Here is a 12,809-nt window from a genome sequence, read left to right as displayed (position 1 = left end):
TCTTAACTCTAGTGTAACAGATAAATACAAGAGGAATCTACTAGACAAGTAAAAGCCCGCCCACCAAGCTCTAATACCACAAACAAAAAATTTCTGGTACAAAGGCATCATCCGTAGGGAAGGGCAGTTAACTGTATCTGGTTTTTCCTCCATAATGATTTAAACACGAGTGAAGATAATCAAGATGCTCAGAATCTGATGAATATATAGACACTTCATCAGAGTAATTAGTGTCCTAAGAGAGACTTGTCAGGGGAAGAAAGGTATCAACTTTACAGGGAGAAATGTATTACTTTCTTGTCAAGTAAAAAGATGAGAAATTTGGGCAATATAAGTAGAATTAAATGCATGAATAGAATATGGCCATATTAAAAGCAAGAGTACTAGAAGTCTAAAACATAAAGATAGCTCATAAAATGAAATTCAGTTGCTGATTCAAAAGTTTTACTTCCCTCATTGGAAATAATAAGCCTAGATCACATAGACAATTAGCATTGAACCATAGACAAGGAAAATTCAATGACAAAAAAGACCAACAGAAGCAGTAAGTCCCGAAGCACCTTTTCAATTTTTAAACATTAATTGGGTTCTAATGTTCAAATTGCCTCTGCTTAGCATCCCCATGTTGAAACTGAGATTAGTTCCTTCCTCTGCCAGCATAGAACAAGAGAAGACTGCTTCTTCTCCACATGAAATCCCCTTCCAGGGTTCCTCTGAACCAAACATTCTGCTTGAGATTCTGTGAAGTTACTCAGTGTCAATGGCGAAAACCCAGATGTCAGAAGCAGGGTTTTCCACTGCGGGGTTCTTTCTTGTAATTGCAGCCTGTGGCGACCCAAAACCAGCTTCTCCATTGCCGGTTGAACAAGGTACTTCTCAATCATCTGAAGAACATCAAGGTTGACACTAACAGCATCAAGCGACTCAAGAAGCACTGAATAAGATTGAAGAGCGTAAATCAGGTGTTGAGCAAATGGCGCATCAGTTCGATCACAAGGCCTATCCACAGTGACAACAATTTTCGGCATGAGATGCTTCAGAAAACGAAGGACCAAAGAGAGATATGATGGGCAATGCGAGAAGGAAGCAATGGGCAAATTAACAACAATGGCTTCACAGTCTCGAAGACGTTGTGGCCAAGACGCAGTGTTCAAAGAGTCCAGGCTCACAATCTCAAGCTCGAAGGGTATGCTAAGATCAGAAGCATATTGTTTCAGAATTTCTTGAGTGAAACTGAGCTCGAATTCGTCATGATTCGAGGGCAATACAAAGGCAGTGATTTTCAGAGAAGGTGAACCACCGTTTCTGAGAGCTAGCTCTTGCATGAAAGAAGCCCATTGTCCACCAAACCCAATGTCAAAATCCATTACATGGATTCGATCATACCCTTCAACAGCTTCAAGAAGTGCTTGGTTGCAAGTGAAATTCGAGAATTGGAGAACTGGAGAGATTTCTGAGAAAGATTTGCAAGCTCCAATCTTGAGGACAAGGCCACTGGGAGAGAAGGTCAAAGAATTGTTGTTGGTGTTGTTCAAATGGAGAAGAAGCGATTGCAAGGCCTCCTTCATGTAAAAAGCAGCCCTTTGAAAAGGCTTACCAATTGGAGAAAGTTGGTGATTGAGCCGCGCCAATATCCCTTGCGCGAGTTCCGGATTACCGGTTTCGATCATCTCTGTGGCCTTGAACAGCTTGTCCATCACACTCTGCTGAAGCTGGTGGGTCACCAATTCTTCGCCGGGGCTCGCCATTTTTGGCTTCGGAGCCATCGCCGGAGATGCCTGACGTTGCTGCTGCAGATGATGAGGAAGCAACTGAAGCGGAGGTTGCTGCCCCCGCCGCAGATATATCTCCTGTCCAGGATCTGGAAATGGAGGCTTCACAGCCTGGTAATTTGGCCTGATAGGACTGCAATTAGGCCGTTTCGCCGGAGGCTGAGCAAGAAGCTGATGTTCATACGACAACGGCATAACAAAAGCTGGATTCTGTATAAACTGAGCTTGACTTTGGTTCAGAATGAACTGAGGATTGAGGATTTGTGGCTTCTCGTCCAGAGACCCCATAGCTTGCTGGTGTTGCTGAGGCTGAAACATACCCGGCGGAAGAGAAGTTGGTGACGGAGGGAAAATGGGGCTTTGATTCACAGAAGAACCAACTCTGGCCATATTACTATTAAAGCTAACATTGTGGATGGTACTGAAAGGAAAATCAGGAAAATTCCCAGGAGGAGTTCCAGAAGCGTCAATGCTGCTTGCAAAATTAGCACCAGAAATATGGTCTAGAACAGAGCTTTGATCCACAACACCGAAAACCCCACCTCCTCCTCCATTGAAATCGACAACATCTTGGTGAGAACCAGTTCCACTCTGCAAAAGCTTGCCTAATCCCACAGATGGGTCTTCAATGTCACCCATAATCATCCTCAGGATGGACTGATCTTGACCAGGCGACTCAGACAACACGCTCTCCCAGTCCTCCATTTCCATCCCACATCTTTCCAGCGCCGTCGGAGGAGTGGCGTCTAACACCGTGTGAGGGGGTGGGTTGTCGCCGGAGACCTTCGCCGCGCCTGTAGAACTGTCAGTGGAGCCGGTGGCGCCGCTGCAGCTGCCGCCACCGCCGTGTGAGGAAGACAGTGTGGAGGAGGAAGTCGGAGGGCTTGGGTTTCTTATGACGTTCAAAACGGAGGTGGGCTCAGTGCCCACATAGCAATGCTCTTGAAGAATATTGTTGCTATGATGATTATGATTCCACTTCAAGAACAAATCTGAAGCAGCAGAACCAAAATCCAAAACCCCTTTCCCTCGAAATTCCTCAAAGGGTAGGGGCACAGCCTTCATCTAAATCTTACCCTCAACAAAATGATGAAGAAGAACAAGAACACCTCCCCTTCCTCCTCCTGAAACCCAGAAAAACGAACAAGACGAAACCTTTCCAGATTTTTCTGGAGAAAATAATGGGCTCTTCAGCAGGGAACTCTTGAAATGGTGATGGGGAAAAACAGAAAATAAGATCTGGGCTTTGATTTGAAATCCAAATTTTTCTGACACCAGAAAACACTTGTCAAATGCATGCAAGGTTCTTCACCAGACCCATTCCAGCACACACAAGAACCTCATCTCTTCCAATCTCATCTCTGTTCATGTTTTTTGCCTCCTCTTTCTTTCCCTCCTTTTTTTTCCCTCTTCTCACCCTATAATATTGGGCTCTATTTTCTATGGCATAACTCACAGACCCATTTTTTCTGTTGTTCTTGTGCCGAGTAAAAATCTTTTAAATGGGTTTTCTTTCTTTCGATCTTTCTCTCTCTTTCCTTCTTTCCCTTGTCTGTGTGGAGTACCCTGTCTTCCTTGTGTTCTCTGCTATGGATGCGTGCAACATATAAAAGTGGTAAAGTGCTCTCTCTCTCCTTTCCTTCTTCTCTCTCACTGCCAATTTCTCTTTCTAGTCTCTATCTCTAGTTTATAAATTTATAATTTTTTTATGTGGCTTTTGTCCATCGACGTAGTTATCTCCCATGGTAGGGTCGCTATCACACTCCTTTGTCCCCACTCGCTGGACGTCGTTGTAGTGCGCACATTTATTTATTTTTTGTCAAAAGTTAAATTAAGAAAAACAAAAAATCCTATAAACTAGTTAAAAATTAATCAGTATAAAAATATTATTTTGAAATAATTATCAAGAAATATTAATTATAAATAGTAGACAAAGTACTCTCTTAATAAATACTTGTTGAAAAGATATTTTCCAAATCTATATCTAAGTATTGGCCAAGGAAATTATATGAAATACATATCAAAACTAAAATTTATAAAAAAATATTTCTTATTTTTTAATTATAAATATTTTGTTTTAGAGTCTATTTAAATATGTGCCCACATTGCAGTTAATTTTTTAAATTGTCGTGAATATAAATGTGGCACCTACTTTGTACAATACTTATTATTATATATTTTGCAGAAAGTAAGTGACTTCACGATCTTTGAAGGCGCGTAACACAATGGTTCTGACTGTTTATATTTTCTTGTTCTTAAAATCCTTTTAACAGAGACCAACGATACAGGTTTAAAAGGCGAACTGGGCTCACAGGTTTTTTCATAATTACCTTATTTCCCATCGTACCCTTGAACTTTTCACTGCCCTAGACAGGGAACCGGGGTAAAAATAGGGGTAATATCGTAGTTTAATAAACGACCGCTGCTGGGCCTGTTTTTCGAAACTGAATCTGACGACGCGAGATAATAAAGCTTTTTGCGGGTTTGAAAATATCGAGGCAGATTTTGGACGGACAAGATTGTTGATCACCGATGAGAACGCGTGGCTGAGATTGGATTTTAATGACTGAATGAGAAAGAAAATAAAATAGGTCTGTCTCAGGGTACGGATTTTGAATCTGGGACCAATGGGTCTAGTCATTTTTAGGAACTGGGATACTTTAGTCATTTCAGTGGGCAAAGTAATGGTAAATACGGAAATTTGCGTGCCAGGGGAGTGCTAGGCTGCAAGTTATAATAGATCGCTCTATAGACCCAGTTTGAAATACAAAGCCTATTTATCCAATAAAGGAAGGAGGGGGAAAAAAGGCCTCCTTACGAAAGTGAGGCCTGGAATTTTATGCTCGTATGAGAAGTATTTACCGGTGGATTTTTTTGGTTTATTAATAATTACTGTCCCCTTTTTTGTGTCAGAAATTACTGTCCCTTTATTATTTATAAGATGAAATTATCCAATTCTCACATACAATTAAACTTGATTAGCTAATTCGAATTTTAAACCGACTTTTACTTTTATAATGCTATCCTTATTTTATGCCACTTTATTTGCTAACATTTAATAGGAAAAACAGTATTTATAACAGGTCACTCGAATATTAAGTACTCCTCAAATTTTGTAATTTATCTTATTAATCGAAATAAATCACCCTTCAAAACTTTATCCTACAAAAAAAAACGCATTTGACAAAAAATGGCAATAATATTAATATGCAAATTCACGTCACAAAATTGCCACCAAAAAAAATTCACGTCAGGAAAAAATTAGAATAGATGCAGGTTTTGCGCATTATTCAAAGTTTTTAAAAAAATATTCTTTTCATATCACGGAACATACAAATATTTTGGATACTTCTGAATTCAATTTTATTGTTAATTATAAGAAATTTCATATTAACATAAATGTGAGTTAGGAAGAATCCCAATTAAATCCGATTAAACTATGAAAATCTAAAATTAGGCCCAGCAGCCTTATTAGGAATTTTTAAATGTTGTTAAAAAATTAAAATATCCTTTTAAGTTAGCAATTGATAATTAGTCCAATCAATTTATGACCTAACTACTTTTTTCTTAAGATGCTGCCAGATAATCTATCGGCTTCATGCATTCTTGCTCCATGTGTTGTTAAAAAACTAAAATGTATTATTTTTTTGTATAAATTTATATTAAGCAATTTATATTACTTAATCTGTGACATTACATGTTGAAAAAATTATTTAGATTTTTAATATAATTTCATATTAATTATTAGTATAAGTTTTAGTAGTGAGATTATAAGATATGACATGATGAGAATGTTTATATGACAGATATAACAAAGCACTTAAGAAAGAAATGATAAATTTAATGTTAAAATCTACTAATACATTAAGATTATGATTTTTTAACTGTAAGAAAAAAATTTGCTTCCAAAAATTATTAATTTAATGGTGTTGGAATTATGTAATTAAAAAGTCTCTGTTCCCATTACCCGAAAAGAAGTTTATGTTCCCAAAAATTTCTTATCAATATATTAGATTTAGTATAAAATGTTATATTACTCGCTGTCAATTTTTTTATTTTAGTATTTCCAAATTTTCTTATGTAAAATATTTTCTTATAAATAAATACTATATAATGTCAAGTTTTCATGGTTTAACTTTTTGTTTTCAAAATAATATTATTTTAAATTATAAAAGGATATTTTAGATTTTAAACAACATTAAAAGTTCCCTAATAGGGCCTCTTAACCTAATTAAAAATTTGTTAAAAATGCATGCCTTAATTTAAATTTTGATATTTCAAGTGGATTTAATTAGGATTAGGATTCTCCCTATAAGTTATGTAAATTCCCCAATATAATAAATAAATTATATTTCTTTGTTAAACAATCTCAAATTAACTTAACATATTGGGAAAATCCCTTTAAAAAGACACTTAAATAACTCAAATCTTTATTTGTGTTACTCAATTTGTCAAAATCCCCAACTAGGTCACATAATTCAAAGGTAGATTTCAAAATTTTATGAAATGACTCTAATATCTCTTTCATTAAAAACCTAAGGAGATGAGGATTTTCTATTATTCCCATATTGCACAAGAGCCTAAACGAGAAAAACTTAGTGTCTAATATTACATAACCAGAAAATTAGTCAAAGATACAATAGTTAGTTAGTTTTTATATTAAATCTTTTTCGCGTTTTATCCTGATAGAAAGTTGTTAATTTAGAATTAAAACATGTTAATTGCAAAATAGAATATGATAATTTTCAAGGTTGTATTATGATAAAATTCCATTCAAAGACTTATTACAAGTGTTATTGAGATGGAAAGTTGTTAATTTAAAATTGAAACATAGTTAACTATAAAATAAAACATGTTAATTTTCAAGGTTATATTGTTATTAAGTTAATTCAAAGACTTATTACAAATGTGTTATAGGGACAAAAAGTTATGAATTTAGAATTGAAACGTATTAACTGTGAAATAAACATGTTAATTTTTAATGTTGTATTATGATCAAATTTTATTCAAAGACTTATTAGAAACAAGTTTTGGAGTCATAAAATTATTAGTTTAAAGTTGGAACTTTTCAAATGCACAATCGAACTTATAATTAAATTTATACATATGTCTTGTGAAAACATAAAATTGTTAATTTAAAATTTAAACATATTAACTGAAAAATGAAATGTATCAATTTAGAATTATCTTTTGGTTTCTAATAAAAAGGGCATTAGAATCATTTCATAAAAGTTTAAAATTTTTCTTTGGGTCATGTGACTTAATTAGGAGTTTGATGAATTTAATGACCAAAATAAGAATTTAGTTGATTTAAATGTCTTTCTAAGAAATTTTTCCTAAGATATTTATACTTCTTTTTAATATTATTTTTAAATTGATAAAAAAATAACACTTATACTTGAATTTAAAATTAACACTTATTTTTGATATACCTTATTGGGAATTGTGTTGGGTCAGTAAGTAACTATGTACTTGATGAATTTCATTAAAATATAGTACCCACGTTCTACCTTACCTTATGACTTGATTGTTGGGGGCACTATATTAGTCAATAATAAATATAAATGTCAACGATGTAATAACAATATTTGCTTTAATGGTAAATATCTGTTTTCTTCTATTTGTAAATGGATTCCCAAGCAGCTCTTAATGGGGGCAAGTGGGATTTGCGTGTGTGTATGATCTCTATGTCATTAGAGAGCCAAATTTAATTCTCTAGATTAGATAGGTGGTGATACAACATTAAGGTTGGTCTCTAAGCTCGAGTATCTATAGAATTTAGGTAAGACTTATAACTTAATCAAATAGCAACGAAGTTCGACATCCATGAGTAATTCCTAACATTTTAGCTATTACTTATAAGTATTTCTTAATTATTTTTAACCATGAATGAGAAAAGTAATAACACAGAGTTGATTTAGAAATGTATCAATGAAATGGATTCCCTAGGGTCTATGACTTCTCCTTCGTCGCCTTATTATTATTGAGTTGATGTATTGTGATTAAGTTAGAGTACAATAAATCTTTGTGCACGAATATTTGAGATTTAGTTTTGTTAGAAGGTTTTCTTGGACCTAATGTTCAATATTGTGTCTATCTACTTAAATCTTCCATTCTCTAGAACTTATTCTAGTTCTTATTCAGGACTTAGTTGCATTGATGTAGTGAGCATGATAGAGACATTTAATTATAGTCCCTTATATCCTAAACGTACAAAATTCTTATTAATTTCATCCATTGTCAACCCTTTTGAACCATTCACTAAATGTTGTGCACTCATATTTCATCTTAGTGCTTAAACATCTTATTTAGTTGAAGTTGAATCTTGTCAATGGAAAAATATGATGTTATTGTATAAAAGTATGCTGTGCATATGAAAAAAAGAAAAAGAAAAAAAAAAGAGAAGAGAAGAAAAATTGAGAGAAAAGCATTCTAACTAGTTAAAAATAATAGTTCAAAGTGACTAATGATTTTGAGATTCTAGTTGAATTCATTGCAAACATATATGTATAATATTCTTCTTTCTTTCTGTCTCTTCAATTTAACCTTGTCCATCATCATAACCCTCAAAATCCTCTTGATCATTTTTTTCCATGGCAAAACAAGACAATTTTATTAATAACCAAAAACAATATCACACACACCCATAGTCTAAAAGGCCAATAGAAACACTAAAAAAAGGGTCTAATAGTAGACTCACCAAAACAAAACAACAAATCAAGAAAAAAAAACAAAAGAACAAGACAAACAGCAGTAAAGCCATAAAAAAAACTAGCCTATACTAGTCTTATCACCATAATCCAGAACATATTCCATAAGATCAACATCTAACATAGCAACCAAACAAGATGGTGGCTTCAAAAGCCATCCTAAAGATACCATACCCGTCATTGCCTTAGCTGCTAAAAGATTAGTAGCCTTGTTCCCATTTCTGCAACCAGAGCAACTTTCCAAGACTAATTAGATGTTAGGAAATCTAAACACTTATGCTCTACTTTAGAATAACCCCATTCTCCATCTTTTCCCTCTTTTCTCACCAATAATCCATACAACTCCTATTAGGCCATCTCAAAAACAACATTATTCCAATTCTTATGTTCAACAGTTTCTAATTTAGAAAAAAGTGCCAAACATTCAATCATAAAAAGGCGTAGAAGACTGTACCTCCTTCCACATACCTCCCATAAAACCACATTCTCATCTCTATAAACCACACCTATTACAACATTCTTTATTTATGACTAAATATAGCATCTACATTAACTTTAATCATGCTAAAAGTAGGTTCGGACTATCTTTTCTTCCTGTTATATCTCGTACCACCTACTTTCCTGCTATCATTTTTCTTAGTAGCATCCCAAAATTCTTTATCAAACCTCACACCCTTTGTTACATACTCCAAGGTATCCATATCCTCTCCTTCAAATATAGCTCTACATCTAAGCTTCCATATCCACTAACAAATTCTAGCAAAGAGAGTTATATTCTACTTATCTTTCCCTTATCACCAACAATCCACTCCTTAAACCATCTATCTAAATGAAAGTTTCCTATTCCCTTGACTCTTAAGGACAATAAGGAACCAAACCAAATAACCTTGCCCAAGGACACGAAAATAGCATATGTTCAATAGTTTCAACTTGTGTTTTGCAGATTTCACAAAGAGTACTAGCAAAATAATTCCTCTAATATGAAGCCTCCTTTATTGCCAAAGCACCAATCACTACCCTCCACATGTAGTGAAGCACTTTGGGAGGCATCTTGATATTCTAGATCCCACTTCATAAACACTTTGAGGGCTTATATGACTCACTAGATTTTTCAAGAACTCCTTTCCTCCTTTTTACTTAAAACTACATTATAACCTAGCTTCACCAAATATTCTCGACTCTTGCTTCTTAACCAAACCATTCTATCACTTGTGTTAATTAGAGGATTCTTGACCTGCTTAGTTAGAGATATATCTTAAATTTCACTTTCTTTAAATAGCTATAACATCAGAAATTAGAGACACAGCTGTATTGACCACTATCGTTTTAATAATATCAACATTGTTTTCAACATTACTATGCATATCTACTTTATTACTCATAGTATTTTCTTTTTGATTACATACCAGTCCTACTTTCTCAATAGGCTCCTGTTCCAAACTAGCATTAATTTTAGATGTATTAGGCTTAACCAACTGTGCAGCCTTCTTGTTAGCTATAACATTAATTAGCAAAGCAACCTCTTTTATCCTCCTTCCCACACAACTGCTTTCTTTCTCTTGTTTCTCCACCAATACACTCTCCACTAGCACACTCTTTTTCTCCTCCAACAAAACTATACTCTTAGCCAAATTAGATCTAATATTATTTTCTACATACTCTTTCTAACCATCTTTTTCACAAATAATTAAATCAACAATTGTTCTAGAAGCATGAGTACTTAACCAAGTACCAAAACTCCTTGACAATCCCTCATCTTCATCAAAATAGTAAGGACAAACCTTCTAATCATATGCTACTCATCCACATAAGAAGCAAAATTGCTATAGCCTTTTATACTTAACCTTCATCCAAACCAGGTCTCAAAGTCCACATGTTAGTTACTAGTGGCTTATGTAAATCAACAACCACTCTGGCTCTCAAAAAACTTCTTACAAGAAAATAATTTCTTCTCAGATCCTTAACCATCATGCATCACCAATCATAAATATAAGAATTCTCACATTTTTAATGTCCATATCCTCCTTTGGAAAATCATCTAGAAGGAAGCTATGGAAATCTACTTCATTAAAGGTCATAAAATCCTTTCAACTCTAAATATTAAGTAATCAACCTTGAATAGAACAAGGTTAACTGCTTAGAATCCTTAAACGGTCCTCAGCTTGACAAAATTCAAAGATGAAAGCACTTTGATCCACTTCAGTAATTTCTAGGTCTTTATTCTTCATGAGATTCCACTTGTTGCAAATTATCTAAATTACTGTTGCTCTATTCAAATTCATCATTGACACTAGTTTCCCAACTAAAGCTCCACCACATAGCTTTCTTTACTTCTTAGCCTGCCAAACTAACCTAGGCTTTAAACCTTCATCTCGAGACGCATCTTGACTATCTTCATTATTCATTAAAAATCCTTCATTCATACTTTTTACCTCCAGTCACTCCTAACACTCATCCTCACTTGGCAAATTATCACAATGAGTGATTAACTCGACATACTCTTTAACTTAATTGCATGGTGGTGGAGATCACACTGAAAGGCAATAAAAAGCTACTGTAATGAATTCTCACAAGTAGAGAGAAAAGAGAGAGACTTACCTTAATAGACTTAGACTAAGTCCTCTTGATCATTGCATTATTGCATTAAAAGTGGAGATATAAAACTTTAACAAGCCTATGGTAGAGTGGTTAATTAAGTGGATAAGAGAGAAATTAAGCTTAACTTGTGAGTAGAGCAAAGTAATTAATACCTTAAGTATTTTCTCTTTTACTCATTCGAACATTAATCCCATCACATTGACTTGTGTCACTATGGTTACTTGTTTGAAGAATTAGATCAATGGCACTTTGCTTTCACACTTTAAATTTGTTGGTGTTCCAATTTGTATCAATATCTTCTCTCTTGTTTTGCTTTTGCTTTGCCTTTATCCAAGAGTACAAAAGTCTAAGTGCAAGGAGACTGATTGTGCCAATTGTTATATGTTTTTATATGCTCGATTAAGGATTTTTATTGTGGTTTATGGGCTCTTTTACAGGTGTTCATGCATAATTTGGATTAAGAGTCATTGCATAGAATTAGTGCCTTTTTAGGAGTCATATCATCATAATTGGTAATTAATTATTATAAATTAATTTCTAGGATAATTAACATAAGAAAAATAGAGCTAAGATGAAAGACCAAAGGACCATACAACATAAAATGGAAAAAAGATGATTTTGTGCAAAGTACTATGGCACTTTAATAGAAGTGCCATGACACTTGTTATGTGATAGATTGTAGATTGAAATTTTAAAATTTGATTCTCAGGTTACTATTCACTGTAAATTCCATATTTTTAGTCTAATTTTGAATATATACATATAACTAATTCTAAAAAAATTGTATTGAAGTTATCTAAGTCTCCATTTAAAGCTATAAAGAAAAAAATATAAATATAGACTTAAACCTCTTGAATTCATATAGTTAATTACATGAAGATGTAATATTCATTTGGTGAAACAGTACCCTCTAGCTTTTCTACCCTAACTTTGAGCAAACATATCTCTTAGCATACATATCCATTTCATGTGATCCACTACTTGTTTTAAAGTTTCAAATGTGTACTAATTTCTCACAAAGTTTCAAGGGAAAACTTATTCATTTACTTGACTTTTGCTATCTCAACTTTACTAGATATTAAGAGTCATTTACCTCCTTTATTTTGAATTAGCAATTCATATTTATTTCTTGCATGTTCATAATTATGTCAACATTGTATAATTCATTCTCATGCATTAACATGCTCCATCATCTAGGCCGTCATCATCATCATTTAACTTCATATAATATTACTGGCATTATCCATACATATATTAACATAGAAATTGCATAATGTGATATAGCACATTTTCTCAATTCTTCTCTTCTTTTCTTTGCTTCCACTTTATGAATCCTCTTGCTTGCTCATTAATACCTATTAGGGTTGGTTAAGAGATGGTAAAATTCAAAAGAATCTCAGTAGCAAACATTACCTAATATGCATGCAAGATAAAAGCAAGGTGGATGACATGCTTTGGTATATGCTCTTATGCTTTCATACCTATAAAATGACATGCTCTAATGCTTAATGTTTCAGTTACACATGGCCATAGAATATACAAGAAACAAAGCAACATTTAATCTTTCATATTCTAAATTATCATCAAGCAATATCTACAAATACGCATATCAAGAACATAATAAGGGCAAATTCACTATGTTGTGTCTTTAAGCTTTTTCTTTGTTTCCTCTTGCTCCTTTTGTCTCCAACTATTTAGCTTGTGTAACGCCCTTTCTTTAACCACTTAG

The 12,809-nt window shown here is 33.8% G+C and overlaps 1 protein-coding gene across 1 annotated transcript; it reads right to left on the bottom strand.

Annotated features, from left to right (window-relative positions):
- Positions 1 to 331: 331 nt before the first annotated feature.
- LOC114711786 (scarecrow-like protein 27) lies at positions 332 to 3,412 on the bottom strand. Its single transcript, XM_028896210.1, has one exon. It carries the CDS (start codon positions 2,835 to 2,837, stop codon positions 612 to 614), a length of 2,226 nt encoding a protein of 741 aa, XP_028752043.1. The 5' UTR covers positions 2,838 to 3,412; the 3' UTR covers positions 332 to 611.
- Between the last annotated feature and the right edge of the window lie 9,397 nt (positions 3,413 to 12,809).

This window comes from Neltuma alba, unplaced genomic scaffold, assembly GCF_004799145.2.
Source record: "Neltuma alba isolate B1F8T4 unplaced genomic scaffold, ASM479914v2 tig00011318_pilon, whole genome shotgun sequence".
Taxonomy (NCBI): domain Eukaryota; kingdom Viridiplantae; phylum Streptophyta; class Magnoliopsida; order Fabales; family Fabaceae; genus Neltuma; species Neltuma alba.
This window is presented reverse-complemented; position numbering and strand designations above follow the sequence as displayed.

Coding starts and splice junctions, on each gene's coding strand:
- LOC114711786 (XM_028896210.1), bottom strand. CDS start 2,837: ATGAAGGCTGTGCCCCTACCCTTTGAGGAATTTCGAGGGAAAGGGGTT.